Source organism: Aplidium turbinatum, chromosome 3 (assembly GCF_918807975.1).
Source record: "Aplidium turbinatum chromosome 3, kaAplTurb1.1, whole genome shotgun sequence".
Lineage (NCBI taxonomy): Eukaryota > Metazoa > Chordata > Ascidiacea > Aplousobranchia > Polyclinidae > Aplidium > Aplidium turbinatum.
In genome coordinates, this window is record NC_137474.1 from 39,803,105 (window position 1) to 39,821,182 (window position 18,078).

The 18,078-nt window shown below is 38.0% G+C and overlaps 1 protein-coding gene across 1 annotated transcript; it reads left to right on the top strand.

The window, feature by feature from the left end:
* Nucleotides 1-220: 220 nt before the first annotated feature.
* On the top strand, nucleotides 221-7,492 carry LOC145767151 (parkin coregulated gene protein-like). The gene is made up of 5 exons (XM_082578914.1): nucleotides 221-376; nucleotides 1,450-1,584; nucleotides 3,958-4,129; nucleotides 5,842-5,991; nucleotides 6,738-7,492. Exons 1-5 carry the CDS (start codon nucleotides 299-301, stop codon nucleotides 6,896-6,898), a joined length of 696 nt encoding a protein of 231 aa, XP_082435040.1. The 5' UTR covers nucleotides 221-298; the 3' UTR covers nucleotides 6,899-7,492.
* Nucleotides 7,493-18,078: the final 10,586 nt, after the last annotated feature.

Sequence of the window (18,078 nt, forward strand, 5' to 3'; positions counted from 1 at the left end):
CCCCGTATTAGCAATCTAAACCCACCAGTTTTTAAAACTACTTGGAATTGAATTTTGCTTTCAAAGCGGCTATCTCAATCTATTGAATATGCCTTCAATAAAAAAAGTTACATCAATTTTATAATATAGAAAAAATAAATTATTTGTTAGATTTCATGGTAGTAGTGTGATACAAAATTAATTTCTTAACAGAAATCAACTGTATTTTGAATACAGAAATAAGTGTTTGTTTATTAACATAATTATAATATTAGGTATACCCATATAGGATAGGAAAGATTATAAATAAGATCACAAAATGTCTGCTGCCGCATGCCAAAATCAAAGCCTACAGGCTAAAGGATTTACATTAAAAGCTTATATGAAAAATTCTAAGGTAAGCATGTTTATACAAAAGTGATATCGATTACAATATAAGTAGTGAAATATATGTATAAGCTTTAGTTTCTAACAATGTGCATTGAGACAGTGGTATAATTATATTCAATGGTAGGCTACATCAATGCTACTGTTTATGATATAAAAATTGTTAGGTTCTATAAAGGAACAAAAAATGTTAATTGCATTTGTCATGCGGGTGGTTTTTAAAATAACGTACCCAACAGCACATTTGGTGACAAATATTGGTCTGCTACAAAAGGTAGTTTACAAAACTGCAATAGAAAAATCTCACAACAGAGAAACTTGACATTTCATTGCCTCTAACCATGGCTTACTTAATACAGGCCTTGCCATCGTGCGAGCTGGAGGCGAACAAAAACTCATGTCTATAACTTGCTAAACACACTTTTCAAGACTTGTTTGCCCATTTTGTTAAATCCTGCTCGATTGATACCATATCAGTAAATAATAATCAAATTTTTTTTTTAATTTAATTGATAAGTTATATGCATTCTATGTTCGATTTACAATGAATGACACATTTAAATAAAGCACATAGTGAAAGAAAAGGTGTTAAATGAAACAGTACAAGTGCACACAAGAAAACAATATTTCTTGTCCAGCATAATCTGCTATTATTAACGTTGATTTAACGTCAGTAACGCAAATACAAGCACAACACAAAAGGGCAAACAAGCCTTGAAAAGTGTGTTTAGCAAGTTATAGACATGAGTTTTTGTTCGCCTCCAGCTCGCACGATGGCAAGGCCTGTATTAAGTAAGCCATGCCTCTAACCCTCGATGAAAGGAGTTACCTTACTGTAATGATCAGATGATGATGACGAAAGGCTTTGTGCTGTGCTTTGCCTATATGCTTTGTGCATGATAACATTTCAAAAATTTTGTCAACAATGCAGTTTTTTGATTAGGACCATAGCTCACATTCGTAAGTAGCTGCTTTACAGATTGAAGTAATGTCACTTTGTCGGTTCAATCACATTTAACTGAAATTTATGTACAAGATCGTCATACTGTGGTAAACAACACTTTTTGTGTTACTTTTGTGCAGGTGGTTGGCCCTCCTTCTGCTGGTGCATTTCAAGAACGCCCCGCTAAGCCTACAGCTTTCCGAAAGTTTTATGAACGTGGTGACTTTCCTATTGCCCTTGAGCATGACACAAAAGGAAACAGAATAGCGTGGAAGGTGATTGAAAACGTTGTATGATATACAAAATTTGTCATTTGTAAAGTAAATTTCAAAGTGTTTGGATTATTGTAGTCGTATCAAATTTAAAAACTTTTACGATGCATTTTAGGCTACAGTTCTATTTTTACTTAAGACAGAGAACAACTTTTTGGATTGAATAAAGTTGTTCCAAAAATACTACAATCAACTAACACAATGACATCATAAAAAATTCGACTGTTTTTGATAAAAGTCTTTGCCTTGGTCAGAAAATAGCTTAATACATCTGAACAAAAATCAAATGACTGTGAATAATAGTTACTTTACAGTGATGTGTTTATAGTTATTTGTTCAGATGTGGCAGAACCATATCCTGGAAGAAGGGAATAGAAGAAAAGGACCTAAGAGTGAACATGGGAAAGACCAAAGTAATAATTTTGGTCCCGACGTGAACTCTCTGAGAATATCAGGAAAGCATCCTTGCTTGGTATGCCTTAGTGGAACCGGAAGAAACTCGATCTTCTGCACCAATTGCTCTTACTGGGTCCACAAGAATCGTACAGAAATAAAAGGCCCACTCAGACCGGACCAACATTACTTATGCCAATGCTGTCAGGCCACAGCAAGACCCATTGACGGGAGGCCAGTAAGCGAGGTTGAGGTTCAAGACGGCACACTTGAAGTTGTGGTTCAAGACGGGTTGAGGTTCAAGACGGGTTGAAGACGGCACACTTGACTTGGTAGCTAACTTTCGTTGCCTTGGAGATATCATGTCTTTTGGAGGGGTGTGAGCTTGCAGCCAACGCGGTGCAAGTCAGCCTGGAAAAAGTTCAGAGAACTCTTCCCTATCCTAACAAGCAAGCAACTTGCTGCTGCAATCAGAAGTTAAGTTTTCTCCAGCTATGTGAGTTATATTTTGTGGCTCTGAAACGCGGGCAACATTAGCAAGCACTATCAAGCGCCTACTAAGTAATGACAGAGCGATGGTAAGATGGACCTGCCTGGCCAAGCCTGAAGACAACATCCAATTTGAGACCCTTTTATCCAGTTTTCAAATAAAAGACATTGGTGAAGTCCTTTAATTGGACAGAATGAGATGGCTTGGTCACGTTGAGCGCAGCAATAGCTGGATCTCTCAGGTCAGATACGTCGACGTTGCAGCACAGCAGGATCAATGTAGACTAAAACTTTCTTAGACAGAACTTGTTAAGCGTGACCTATTAGCCTTAAACATGGATTCTGTCAACCCAACAGACCGCAAGGTGTGGAGAGGAAGACTTTCCTATCGACGGACAGACAGGCCAGACGGAAGACCCTCAACATGAGGATTAATTATGGCCTGTGTATTCAAAATTGGTTGATGATGATGATGTATTAGGTTGTTTTCGGACGAGGGCAGAGAGTTTTGCCGATAACGTTTGGATTTCTGATGTTATGTTATTGTGTTAGTTTATTGCAGTATTTTTTAATCAATGTTACCCAGTTGAACTAAGTGTTTGTCATCTGTCTATCAGGGGTCACCAAACTTTTTTCTCTGAGGGCCGGATTGCTGCAATATTAACAGCTGCGGGCCGGATGCAAATTGCGAAAAGATATACAACTATTTAGAATCTCCATTGACTTGAGTTGAGCACAGTAAATAACAAAGTCAGCGGTGGAAAAGCAAAGTTGTGATGAAAATCGAAAGGTTGCTGGAAAAGTTATCCCCTGCTGTGATACACAACAGGGCATCGTGATCTTGAAAAAACATTACATCTTTCCAAATTTGGCCTAGGCTGTCCCCATTTGTGGTGGCCTAATGATAAACAGCAACGCCAGTCCTTTACAAAAAGTTTGATAACTTTTTTCCTTAACCGTTGTAGTGCAGCTGTTATTTCCGCAGCACGTGGTGGGCCGGATAAAATCAGTTTGCGGGCCGTAGTTTGGTGACCCTTGATCTATGGTATTGCAGAATTACTTCTCTTCCAAAGCTATTTTGTTTTTGGTTATATTTTTTCCATACTTGAACAAAATCAATTATTCATTGGGTATATGGGTAATTTCCCAAACTGCTTGTATTGATAATTAATTAATGTTGGCAATAAATAGTAGCCTAACACTTACCACATCTTGCATTATTTATTTCTTCAGCAATGCTCAATCAATAATATGAAGAGTCGTTGGAAGTGTCCAGGCAAAGGGTTCCTACTTTTACTACCCCAAGCTTGCGATGATTGACTGGCGTTTTGTGTTCCTATTAAAACTCTCAATCTGCATTACTTGCAGTTATAAACAAATACACAACGCTTCTATTTTTGCTTGCACTTTTATGTTATTGAATGAGCATTGACAGAAAGGCCAATATACAACTATAGTATTTAGCATGCATTATTAACGTAATCCATTCTTCAGGTTGAAATCGAAAAGCTAGATTATCATCACTATCTTCCACTATTTTTTGACGGTTTGTGTGAGGTCATTCATCCTTGCGAGTTCTTTGCAAGGCAAGGTGTTCATGATATGCTGGAGCATGGAGGCTCAAAGATTTTACCTGTGATTCCACAACTCATTATTCCTATTAAAAGTAAGTTTTTTTTAGTCATTTTGTTAAAATACGAAAAAAAATACTGCGTTTGGCCTAGGGTGGCTCACACGTTTAATTAACGCATCGTATAAATCATTTAATAACAAAACTATTTAAATCTCTTTCTTTTTTAGAGTGGTACCACTTTTCGTTACACCGTAATGAGATTAAGAGTTAACGAATCACCTCATCCAAATGGCGTAAAACTTCTGAGGCTAAGATAGTTTCCATAGTCTATAGTCTACACCAGGGCTTCCCAAACTGGGGGTCGCGACCCCCGAAGGGTTCGCGTAACGAATTTCAGGGGTCGCAGAAAGTAGGCTGCACCAATTTGCACAAGGTATATACAGCATATAAACACTTCTGTGCGAGACGCCGTGACAGTTATTTACTTTATCAAGAGTCGCGCACTCAACAGGCTGCCTGTATTTTTGTAAATTTATGAGGTGAAAATGGAATCGGAGTTAAAAACTATTTTACTGCATCGTGAAGTGAGGTGGCTTTTAAAAGTCAAAGCTTTAAAATGGCTAGCCAATTAATAAAACTGAAATCGTGATTTTTCCAACAGAATAAAATTCAATATTGGTCCACCATATTCGCAATGACATCTAGCTTTTGGAATTATGCCAAATGTGAGATTTGCTTGAAAAACTGAACGAATTTAATTTGTCCCTCCTAGGAGAAAACATCAATATTTTGCATTCTAACCAAAAAATGATGCATTCATCAAAAAATTGAACATCTGGTATCCAAAATTAAAAAATGATTTATTTGAAATGTTTTCATTGAAACCGCCTTGAGACCTGCATTAACAAACACTGAGCCACGGCTGGACTTGCTTTGTGGCAGAAAGCAGTCACACCCATCACACTGAATCAATGTATTTGCTTTTTTGTTTTGTTTCCAGTAGGCTGCCCAGTGCCCATAGACTTCGTTGTGATGGTCAGAAAAAAAATAAAATAATAAAAACAAACTGAATTGAGTGCCGGTAAATTGCTTTTGGTTTTCGTTTGATCTAAGCTTTTTTAATAAATATCACAAATGTATATGTTGCACGGTTTATCATTCTAATTGTAAGGAGTCGCAAAAATGTTTAGGAGATTAAAAGGGGTCGCGAGCAAAAAAGTTTGGGAAACCTTGGTCACTTATCACACTTATCAACACTTATTGGTTTTCGTGATTTTTTTACCTATTTTGCAAAATAACCAGAAGAAAAATGCTGTTTTCAGATTTGAAACAAAATTGTGTTTTGTTTATTTGTAACTAGCTTGGTTATGAGTTCTGTTAGACTAGTCTGGAGTAATTGGCTTCGCTGAGAATAAAAACATTTATAAGCGTATCTTTTTCTCAATACATTGCATAACCTAGCCTGAGATTTCTACCTACCCACCTGAACCTAGTGCTTGTTTTATAGTTGAAAGTTACGGACTAAGTCACACCGCTATCGCATAGAAATAACAGTGATATGACTGATTGAATTTTACAAGATAACTTCAACTCTCATTATTCGTATAATCTTTTTTAATGGTAGCCTAAACTTTTCATTCCAATCAAATTATATACGTAACTTTTGAAAGAAGAATATTTCTGTTCAATTGGTGTGACTGTGCGCCCTAAATATTCTAATATACACTTATACCTACTTGACACTCTAGTGGGATCTTTTGACAGCTTTACAAGAAAAGATGTTTTGAAAATTATCACGTTTGCAGATGCTCTGAATACCAGAAGTAGGCCAGTCATCTGCACGACCTTGAAAGTTCTCCAGCACCTTGTTATTTCTGGAGAAATGGTTGGTGAAGCACTTGTGCCTTACTACCGGCAGATCCTGCCAATCTTCAACATATTCAAGAACTGGAACCGTAAGTGTGTTTTGACAGAACAATTTTTGGACTGCAAACTTTGAATCGATGTAAAAGGGATCAACTAATTTTGCGAGTTAGTTGTAGCGCGACTGGTGCTTGGGGTAGGATATTGCCACAATGCAGATCTAACATAAGGTACAATAATCAAATATCTCGACAATCCCTGGCCCCAGCTAAGCTGGGAATTCTTTTTTACAGGGCAATCACAAAACTTTATTGAAGTATCATATAATTCTGCATGTTTGATACTAGGTAGATACTAGATATAGTAGCTATAGCCATACGTGCAATCGAGTGAATGCTAGCCTATAGGGCTGATAGCTAAGAAGAACCCTTCTTCCAACAGTGGGCTATTGATGCAAAAAAGAGTTCTACCTTCTGGCCTTGGGGCTTTCAGCACAAAGCTGAACACTTGCTAGTCACTGATAACGCTTGCTCAAAGGCCAGAACAGCTGTCCGCTAGCCTAGGCTACTACGGGTTCTTACCACCAGTAGCGTTAACAGGGGGGTTTGGGAACTACTTTAAGACCCGGGCGCGGAATGATTTCAAGCGCGTATCATTTCCAAGGAGCCCGAGTACTTGAAGAAACCATTGCTTATTCTTTGGATATAGGCCTAGTGCGTTTTTCTAAGAAGTGTCTTGATTTGGTGGCTGAGGATTTTATTAGCACCGGGCCCAAATTACCTTCCCAATGACCAGTTACCACACTCTCCTTCGAATATATAAATCGAAATTTCTGCAGGCAACTCTGGTGATGGAATCGATTACAGCCAACAAAAAAGAGAGAACATTGGAGATTTGATACAAGAAACTCTGGAGGCTTTTGAGAGACATGGCGGCGAAGATGCTTTTATCAACATCAAATACATGGTCCCAACCTACGAGTCGTGTATGCTGAATTGAGACTGATATATTGCGCGTTGTTTCAGATTTTTTGTTGGCAAGTTACATTATTTTTATGTCACCAAAACAATTTTCTTGTTTTGGTGACATGAAAATATCTTGATTTTTTTTGTCTTGTGTTACTCAAATATTTTATATGCTTAAGATAAGCGTTTCCATTTGTTGTTTTTATGAATTGTTTTGTATGAAATGTAGACATTATGTTCTAGACAGCATGTTGATAGCCTACGATTTCGTACGTGCACATGATCGTGAAGATATAGGTCTATTTGTGTAAGAAATAAGCCAGCAACAAAATTTAAACCAGTTGTTTCTTGATACTGTACATGTTTTGTGCGATCGTTTACAGATGATTTTCTTGAAACAAAAACAAAAAACTTTTTTAATGGTAGCCTAGTATATAGGCTATCTGTTGTAAAAATACGTAACCTAACCAGACCAAAGTATTTTTCCTGGGGCCGATTCAAATTCCAATTTCCACATGTGTTAGCAGCCTATAATTTTGTGGAATGTTGTGACTAGCAAATCTGAATCCAGGCAACATATCTTGTGTTTTTATCATTGATCGCCATTAAACTGATATAAAGCAGGTAACTTTTGCTAACTGGGGCTTTTTTGTGGAGATAACCTGGCCTTGTCTGCCACGCGTAAGTAGCCTACATGCAGATCCATCGATGGTAGGCTACCAGAGCTTCCCAAACTTTTTTGCTCGCGACCCCTTTTAATCTCCTAAAGTTTTCCGCGACCCTTTACAGTAGACATGACAAACGGTAGCCACTTTAACAAGTCGAAATTCTGCCACTGAAATTGACTACAATGCAACCGCCAACCAATCAGAACGTGTTATAAGAGGCTACCGTCCAATTGTGACCCTTCTAACACTCATCCAGAGAGTTAATGCTTGTTTTGAATTTTATTTGGTAATTACAGAAGAAAAAGAGCAATAGCAGTGGTGAGAATCGAACACGCGTCAATGAAATGACTACTTTCTAGCCCTAACCCCTAAGCCAACCAGCTGACAAAAAATCCATCACTTAATTTGCTTTCTATGATCTTCTTTTCGCCATTTTTTACGTCATTTAAACCGTAGCTTATGATTGGTTGGCGGTTTCATTCTAGTCAATTTCAGTGGCAGAATTTCGACTTGTTAAAGTGGCTAACATGACAAACAGTGCGAAATATACATTTGTGGTATTTATTAAAAGGCTTAATTCGAAAGAAACTAGAGTAGCATCAAGCTACCGATACTCGAAACCTGCTACTTTACACCAGTGGCGTACCTATGCAAAATGGCCCCCATGGCAAAGTTTAAATGTGCGCCCTTTTTAACAATTTAAGTTGAAAATTGCATACAAGTCTTTTATGAACAAATCACGAAAAAAATAAATGTGTTATTGCCGTTTTATTACAGTAAGTTCAAAGGCAGTCACGTGAGATTGTTTCGTCGTGGAAGTTTTGTTCTGTTTGCGGAGCTAATCATTATGATAGAATGCTTCGCTTTGTGTCTTATAAATTATAATTATTTTATAATTATTTGGAATTAAAAAGGTTAACAAATAAAAGTTAAATTAAAAAATAGGCTTGGTCTATAATCATAATATACAAGCCTACATGGAAAAAATGTTTTCATAATCTTTTACGTATAGACTAGGCCTACTTAAAATTCATCTCAATAGAGCGCTGTGTTGATGCGACCTGCGGTGACCGACCTATAATAGATAGGCTACGGGTATTTTTGTCGAATAACTGTGGATAAAAATAAAACGACCCAAGTCCGGCAGATTTTTTCAAAAACTAATGTTGATTAATTTAATTTGTCGCCGACATTTGTTGGCGCGTAGAAGGGTTTTGTGACCGTTGGGTTGTATGGTAATTAAAGATTGAAGAAACTGGTAGCGAATCATTCCCAATCCCAACATTGGTGTGTTCTACTACTAATTGAGTTCTTTTTATCCGTTTGATAACTTGAGGAAGTTAGGTAAAAGTACGTACCGTATAGCCTATTCATAAAGCACAGCTTGTGAAGTTGTGAATGAACCTCAAAACTTCAGACTGCTATGTGCTAGGCAGCGCCAGCACAGCACGTAAAAATAAATCATACCTAGCCGAATTCATGATCTCAAAATTTCATATAATCATGCTTATAGGCTCAATAATACTTTAATGCTAATTTCTTCTCAGAACAGACTGAGTGCTCTGGTCAGGCCAAATTGAAGTCATACAACACATTAGATTTATAAATTCTTATAAAAATGAATAAGTAAGTTCTGGTGCTAGGCTACACTTCTAAGCTGTTTTTTTTAATCTTTATCCTCGGACTGGCAAAGCCTTGATTCGTTATTCCTGGTAGTTTCGCATACTTGTAGAGGTTCTTGACGCAGGGCCGGTTACCAAGATTGGCAGAGTGAAGTTTTCCTATTGTTGAAGTGTTGTTGCCAGGGAATTATTCCACTCACTAGATGCCGCTGAATGAAGAGCAGTCATGAAATGCGTTGCTCAAGCGGGCACAATGCCGCTTTTGCAACGACACAATTTCATTGTTCAACAATGGCTACAGTAAAAGAGAGACTCCTTTTTGATCTTTGTATTGAGCGCAAATTAAATTTTGAAGAAAGTGTAAGTCACAAATTTTAATTTTTACCAACCGATTTTTGCGCCCCTATCAATGTGGCGCCCATGGCTCGAGCCATGCCTGCCATACCCTAGGTACGCTACTGCTTTACACGTAGGGGAAGGTGGGGTAAGTTGAGCAGGTTTTTATAAAAACGCGTTTCTTGAAAATGTGTCACGCTTCAGAGAATATTTTTGTCATGGATGTATGCTCATTGGCCCTGCTTCAAAGCAAAAAAAAATTTCTTGTCACTTATACTTCACCTGATCTGAGTAGTTTTGTAAAAGTTGCTCAACTTACCCCACCCTTTTTTTCATGGGATAAGTTGAGCAACAGCATGGGGTAAGTTGAGCAATAGTGGGGTAAGTTGAGCAATAGTGGGGTAAGTTGAGCAACAATGAATTAAGGCGTTGATTGCTCACATTAATAAGAAATCAAGTCAACTTCAATTTCTTAAGTTGCAGAGTTACCGTAGTAATAATACATGTTTTTATTGCAACTGAGCCATTGATTTACCACTCAGAATATGTTTTTAGTGTTCGTATCTAGGGAGGGGAGTGGTTGCCCCAGTTTTAAATATATCACCATATAAACTATTTAAATGTTAGGCTATAGTGAGGAGTTTTTGGAAAAATCTCTTGCAGACTGATGACGTAATGCAAGAGAAGAAAAGGGGTTGCACCTGATGTTAAAGCGGCCGGAGCCGGCCATCTAGATGGTTACTTTTTACTTGCTCAGTTTCCTATGTGAATTACTTATTTCTTCGTTCTGGCATTTAATTAACGCTGTTTGACGCGTTACTACATCGTGGGAACGTATACAGTCGCTACAATACTCTCCGGCCATTACAACTTTGTTTTAGCAGTAACGTTTAATGAAAACAGAATCCATATGACAAGAACATGTCAATAACAGTCATTAGCCTCACTTCACAAATATACTCCATTATAGTATTCCATTATAGTACTCCATTATAGTATACTCCATTATAGTATTCCATTATAGTATACTCCATTATAGTATTCCATTATAGTACTCCATTATAGTATACTCCGCAGCGGCAGCAGTGGCCGAGTGGTTAGCGCGTTGGGCTCGCAGTCGAGAGCCTGCATGTTCGACTCCAGCCACCCGCACTTGCTGTTGTTTCTCTGGGCAAGAAACTTTACGATAATTGCCTCTACCCAGTGATCGATTTCGAGTAATGGGTAGTACCAAATTTAAGTCATAAGTAGAGTAGACAACCGGAAACAGACATTGCAGTCGGCTGCAGCGTGGGTCAGGTGTACGTCGGAAGGCGTACACCGATGCATAGCGCTCAAGTCCGCTTTCCCGCAGTGCAGGATAAAGATAATAAAACAAAAAAAAACTCCATTAGTATAACAACAATATATATATATATATAACAATATATATATATACAATATATATAACAACAATACAACAATATACAACAATATACTTTTTAAATAAAAAGCCTTAATTTCACCGATAGTCGGTCACACAACTTCAAGTGTAGTGTTGCCACTTAAAATTTCCATTTATCCCTAGGCTACTATCCAACTCAAACCCTACTTTAACCCTAACCCAACTGGTAACACTGTTCAAGTGTCAAGCTTCGGTCAACGATAAAGTAGGAAAAAATATATTATATTGGGGCATAACAATCGGAGAAATGCCGCAGTCACTCCCTTTTAAATATACACCTTAAGATGCAACAAACTAACATTCAGTTTAATTTTAAAGCTTAAGGGCATTCACAAGTATGGCGTTAGAATATTTCATAACATCACTTTAATTAGTTGCAGTGCAGCATACCTGCTGTTCTGTTAGTATGCCAGCTTGGAGAGACAAGTAGGCTATATCATTCCAGGGAGATCATTCTTTATTGCAAATCCGAAAGCTAAGAATCGCAGCTTTGCTAAGGATAAACCATGGAATTGATCGGAAAGTTCTTTTGTATGTTTAGCCAGATCAGCCTCATGCTTTTTAGAGAACACACGGTTGGCAGCGGAAAATTTGCCATAGCCATAAAGTGAAGTCACATTATCGGCAGCGACAGCATTCGTTCTTCTTCTTCACTCGATTCATGTAACGAGTCAGCGTCGTCCGATTAATACCATGATCAATATAGAAGTGGTATTTACGGATTTTCCATTTATAATATCATCTGCTGCACTCCTCAGCACAGCATCTTGAATGTTTCCTCAGTTTGATTTTCTTTGATATATAGCCTACGTGGCATTGTATTTAACTGACCAAGCAATCTATTTGAAAAGGTAACCTGTAGCTGTAGGCCTACATCAATTGTAGCTTTAACATGAAAAGGAAAGAAAAAAACAAGATAATTAGCTGACTTGACCTGATCAGCTGTCTTAAGTTATTTACTGGGGTAAGTTGAGCAACTGCTCAACTTACCCCAAGAGCAATTGCTCAACTTACCCCATCTCCACCATTTTTAAAAAAAGTTAATTTTTTAAAAAACTGCTAGAAAACTATATTGCATTATTGGCTACAAGCCGAGGCAGATGTAACGTCTACCTCAATTGCAAAACGAATTTCATCTATCTCTAATAATAATTCAATAAACAGAAGTTTCCGCCGCCGCCAAATATTTACTCCTAAGCACCTAAACTCAAAAAAGTGCAATTATTCCTAAACAAAGCTTCCGGTTGTTTAGATCGATACAGTGGCTTAAAAGGCATTATGGGTAAAATAACTTGGTTACGGAAAATTTCGTTTTAGCTTTTCCGTTTTCCCGGAAGTAGGGGTTGCTCAACTTACCCCATTGCTCAACTCACCCCACCTTCCCCTAACCCATTGGAAACAAAACATAGCCTAACCGAAAACACATTAATTCAGTGTGATGAGTGCGACTGCTTTCTGCTGCAAAGCAAATCTAGTCTTTGCTCAATGTTTGTTACTGCTGGTCTCAAGACGATTTCAATCTTGCCTAGTCTGGAACAGTGTTTTCTTGCGATTGTCGTCATCTTTGATAACGTTGACTCGCATAGACGCGTGAACACAAACGGCATTAGTGCAGTCACTGCTGAGTGAGATAATTAGGCCTATAGATATTCTGCTTTAGTTTAACCAGCCAAAAAGTGTGAAACTTTTTCCAGAAAATTCAAGCCGCATCGTAGAGTCAGAAAATAGATCAGCATGTTAATCCTAAGATTTGGAAGAGAGGTGCTCGGTATTTTGTTTTTGTATTACAAATAGGTTTTGGATCCAATCTAATTTGGCATTGTTTAATTCTGGAAGAAAATACTTTTAAAACTGTTTCAACAAATTTTACAAGTGGTCGATAACCACAGGCTTAAACATTTGGTTCCGCATCACTGTTAGTCAAAAACTCTACAGTAGATGAAAAGCTTTCAAATGAATCATTTTTAACTTCTTCTTTCTAGATGTTTATATTTTTAACGAACGCTTCAAGTTTTTGATTTCAATTCATTTTTTTTTGTCGGAAAACAACAGCAATGATAAAGTTACAAATAGTGAACGGAAACAAAACCAACAAAAGGAAAAGGTGGCAAAACTACAAAAGTTTAAAACGTGCAAGTAAATTAAGCACGGCCACCAAACCTAACAGTTTAAAGTAGATGAATTAGTTGGAAGAACCAGTTGGCTCCACATACCTAAAGCAACTGCTGGAGGTGAGCCAGTTGATGAAACCACGCGGGGACGACTGAACCTAACAACCAACATAAAAAAGAAAAATCAACAACACGAGCATTTAAGAATAAACAATGAACATACGGCATATTATTACATATTAAACATATTATTTACATATTAGCCTACATATACAAAATACTATGTAGGTAGCTACCGTGCATCGTTTTAAGTAAAATGGAGTGTTCGCAGCAACGACAGTGGTGTGATGTTGAATAGGAATTGATAACTGATGGGTACAGGAATTTAGATTAATTAACTTATTATTTGAGCATGATATTAAACTGATGATCATGAATGATGAAAAATGTAGTGAAGATGATATGAGAATGGTCTAGATGGCATGCGGGTGACTTCGGTATCGGAGCGGGATGGAGTTTCTTTGGAGTTTTTTTAAATGACTTTCCAACCAAACTTCTGGAGAGTGATACAGCTTCATTGTTGAAGTACAAATCTACACAACAAAGTAACAGAGAGTTATAAGGTTCTGTGAACAAGTATATTATACGTAGTTCGACTAATTAAAGGCGTATTGCATTGGTAACATATTAGCATCTAATTGCAGCCTATTGAAATTGAACAGTGTTAGGTGGTGATGGCAAATGTACGACAGTGACAGCTGTAATAAGCTAAGCAGATAGGCCTACTAGGTGTCAAACAGTAGTAGGCTACCGTACTTGAAAGATTAAATGTGCAAAAGTGGTATCTATTACACAATGGACGTATGCTAATCGGTTTGATTTTTTGTTTGCAGATGGGTTTTCAGCTTGCTGCTGAATAATGAAAAGGTTTCGATTTCAGTAATGTGTTTAGGGAGATCGTTCCAGACTTTAACTCCACTAAATTGGATGGATTGTTGGCTTAACTTTTTCGAGTAATAGGGGAGAAAAAATCGATTGCTACTTCTAGTTGATATGTGATGCAAGTTGCTGTTAAGTTGAAATAGTGAGTTAAAATTTTTAGGCAGTTGATTATGTTTCAGTTTAAACATGAATTTGCCAGTTTCGATGGTATAAAGGTTATCAATTGTGAAAAAACTGTCAACATTGTATTGTGGTTCATGCTTAGTGATCATTTTTATGAATTTGTTGCAAATTTTTTGCAGCTTGTTTACAATGGTAACATGACCATGCTTCCAAGCACTAATGCAATATCTTAGATTGCTTTCAATGAGAGAATGATAGAGAGAAATCAAATTCGCAGTGTTTAAGTAAGGTTTAATCTTGCAAATTATTTGCAATTTCAATGTAAAAACATTGGTGTTTTTTCCTTAGATGGATAAATTATAAGGTCTTTCCATTTTTCAAGCAAATCTCACAAATAGCTAATTTTGAAAGTCAGGTGTCGTTGCAGAAATGATGGACAAAGTTTGATTTTTTTTCCGTTAGAAAAACCACGACTTCATTTTTCAACGTTAATAGCATTTTTAAAGTTTTGTTTTTGAGAGCCATCTTACTTCACAATGCAGTAAAAGGGATTTAAACTGAACTCTCATTCAGGCCCGTAACTAGGGGGGCGCAGGGGGAGAGAAGCCCCCCCTTCAGTAATGTTGGCTCCCATGGAAAAATGATGTTAATTAGCTCTGTGCACTAACTTTTCAGTTTTATACCCAACTTTCTTGTGTTGTTTTATTGTAAACATTGTGTGTCTAATGGTGTGGTCGAATGTTGTGTTGAACCGGCACTACTCAAGATTTATTCGTTGCTCAAGCGCACAACCCCGATAGTCGAACCAGCGCCGCTTGATCTTGAAGCCTCTTCGTTCACGAAGTCATGCGCTAACCAACTGAGCTATCCGGGCAGACGTAATTGTACCGTGCTATTTTTACAACAGACAAAATAAAAGTTTTTTTTCTTTCTCTCTGAACGCTTTTAGGTAAACTTTCAAAGACAGTTGTTCTGCAAGAAAGAAAACTTTTATTTCGTCAGTTGCGAGAATAGTAGGGTACAATCAGAGACAATTACCGGTAGGCTACTGTTTGTTTGTTTGTTTATCTTTATCCTGCATTGCGGGAAAGCGGACTTGCATCGGTGTACGCCAGGGCCGTAGCCAGACCGCAGAGCTAGGGGGGGCCAACTTTTTGTTAGGGGGAGCCGAAAAAATTTAAATGATTTTGGCATTTTAACCTCTTAAATACCGGTAGGCCTATCCACAAAAATTGCAATATATCAGATTAGTGTTAAGCCCAACACTGGTCTCTTATTTTATTCGCTAGTTAAATCACGGCAACCATATTACAATGACCAACATAACACAGCAATTGTTGACTTATTGTATAATAGCGTTAGGCTACTTGTTATGAGCAGTAGCGTAGCCAGGAATTTTGAAAGGGGGGGGGAGGGGGTGATGGCGAGTTTCGCTTATCGTGACACCCAGCGGCGGAGGGTCTGGGGGGCCTCCCCCAGAAAATTTTGAAAAATTACTTTGAATTTGGTGCATTCTGAGAGTATTTTCAACAAAAATGTGGGTGTGAATATTCCTGTAAAATGGTGCTGTCCGGTGGCATAGCAAAAGGATAAGATCATGTTTTCTTCGGCATTTTTCGGAAATAAAGCTACAAGTCTCTATCTTTTCTTGTTGCTAATTCCAGGCTAAGATATTTGAATGTTTGGTAGCCTAATGGCAAAACTCGCTCTTTGCAGTTTCGTTTAAAGTTAAGCAAACTTTGTTTTAGAGACATAAAGAGACTGAAACCATCATTTGCAATATCGTGACGTACGTCACACGCGTGCCAAAGGGGGGGTTGCAACCCCCACAACCTCCCCCCCCCCTTGGCTATGCCACTGGTTATGAGCAAAAACTTTAACTGGCTCGAAGAAGCTAGTGCCGAGGATTTTGATATATACGATTACATTCCGCCTATACACCCGTGAGCTAGTCTATTGCAGTCGCGGATGGTTGGATGCAAACCGTCTCACAAACAAGTCTAAATCGATAGATTTCGATACAGAATGTTCAAAGGCCATAAGCACCAAGTTTGCCTGTCTTGGTTGTAACATGCTCCGTCTAGTGGGAGCGTCAACCCTAGTTAACATTGAGAATCCACACTCACAAACGGCAGTGCTAGATCCAAATGTAACAATATCTGCTGCAAGGTTGAACACTTTACAGATTAGAAAACTAGAAACAAAATTTATTTACACTGATTGAAGAGAAAAAATAAACACTGCTAAAGATTACGGGTTTATATTTTGTATGCGTTGTCTTCAAAAACCACTTGCTTTACCACTGCACATTTTGCGATTTATCACTGCACAAATTGGTTATCACTGACCCTTAGAATATGGTATCGAGAATAGCGACAGCTGATATCAAATAGCCTAATTTGTACCAGTTTGTAGGCCTGCTGGAAAACCATTCCCTCTTTGTTAGGTTATCATTCTTTCCCAAAACATTTTTATTTTGCACAGTTTCTGACAAGTTGTCTACCAACCTAACACGTGTTGGCCTTGGTTGAATTGAACATGTTGAGGTTGCCAAAGGAGGGGGTAGGGGGGGGCGAAATTGTTTAATCATCTTAGCTGTTAGGCCTAACTAAACAAAACGATTGTAGTAAATTGGGCCTAGGTTGGAGCTCTGCAACGGGAAAGATGGGCAAAATCATTACAATTGTAACTGTTGCTCGAGAATGTTGGAATTTTGTCAGGGGGGGCGAAATTTTTTTCAGGGGGGGCGAGGCCCCCCCTGGCCCCTGGCTGGCTACGGGCCTGGTGTACGCCTTCCGGTGCATCGTTGTACGCCTTCCGACATACACCTGACCCACGCTGCAGCCGACTGCAATGTCTGTTTCAGGTTGTCTACTCTACTTATGACTTAAATTTGGTACTACCCATTACTCGAAATCGACCACTGGGTAGAGGCAATTAGGGTTGCCAGATTGGGCGCTTTTACGCCCAATTGGGCTACTTTTGATTTCTCCAGGCGCCAAAAATTCGCGTTGGGCGCGTTTGTTTGGCTGGCGCCCAATTGGGCTACTTTTTTTTTAAAAATATAATATAACTTTTTATGCAAAAATTGTATCATGTTCAAGAGTTTTACCTAATTCGTAGTTATTTCATTGAGGAGCACAGCGTTTTTGGAGGCCTCGGTCAGGCAGGGTTACCAATTTGGTATGAAGATGCCAATTTTCAAAAATGTGCATGTTTAGGCTTTAATATCTGGCAATCCTGGCAACTTAACTGATCCAGATTTTCACGAAAATGCAGTGGACATCAGTTTAGTTTGTTTTTATTTCACATATTATATGTCAAACATAGCAGGGGTCTAGAAAAAGGTAGAAGCGACAAAACACGGATGCTATAACGTGCATGATGCCAAAGCAGGACAAATCAGTTATGGCATGGTCGCAACACCTTAATAAAGTTTTTACAAATTTAGAAAGATGAGAAAAAAAGGGCTGGTGATTTTTTTTTTAACAATTTATATGAGTAAAAAAAAAAAGCAAGACAAAAAGATAGTTTCTACGCTGATCGACCTTGGTGGGTTATCAAAACTGTTGATGGTCTTGAGGGGAACACTCTTGATCCGTTACCTCATCACGAAAAGCAATTAAACCATCTTTTTGTGTTTAGGTACCAGTACCGTACTTGTTTGTAGTTTAGGTTTGGTGGCCGTGCTTAAATTTACTTTCATCGATGTATCCTTTAAATTTACATCGCATGCACGTTTTAAACTTCTTTGGTTTTGCCGCCGTTTCCTTTTGCTGGTTTTATTCCCGTAAACTATTGGTAACTTTATCATTGCTGTTGTTTTCTGAAAAATAAAAATAAATTGAATTGAATAGTTATTTTAACAAACAGTTGAATTGAATAGTTATTTTAACAAACAGTTGAGTGAATGCATGGTTGCCAATCTGTCTGAAAGACATAAAGAACTGGAAAAACACTTATAATTT

Coding starts and splice junctions, on each gene's coding strand:
- LOC145767151 (XM_082578914.1), top strand. CDS start 299: ATGTCTGCTGCCGCATGCCAAAATCAAAGCCTACAGGCTAAAGGATTT. Junction 377..1,449: donor CTTATATGAAAAATTCTAAG/GTAAGCATGTTT, acceptor ACTTTTGTGCAG/GTGGTTGGCCCTCCTTCTGC. Junction 1,585..3,957: donor GAAACAGAATAGCGTGGAAG/GTGATTGAAAAC, acceptor TCCATTCTTCAG/GTTGAAATCGAAAAGCTAGA.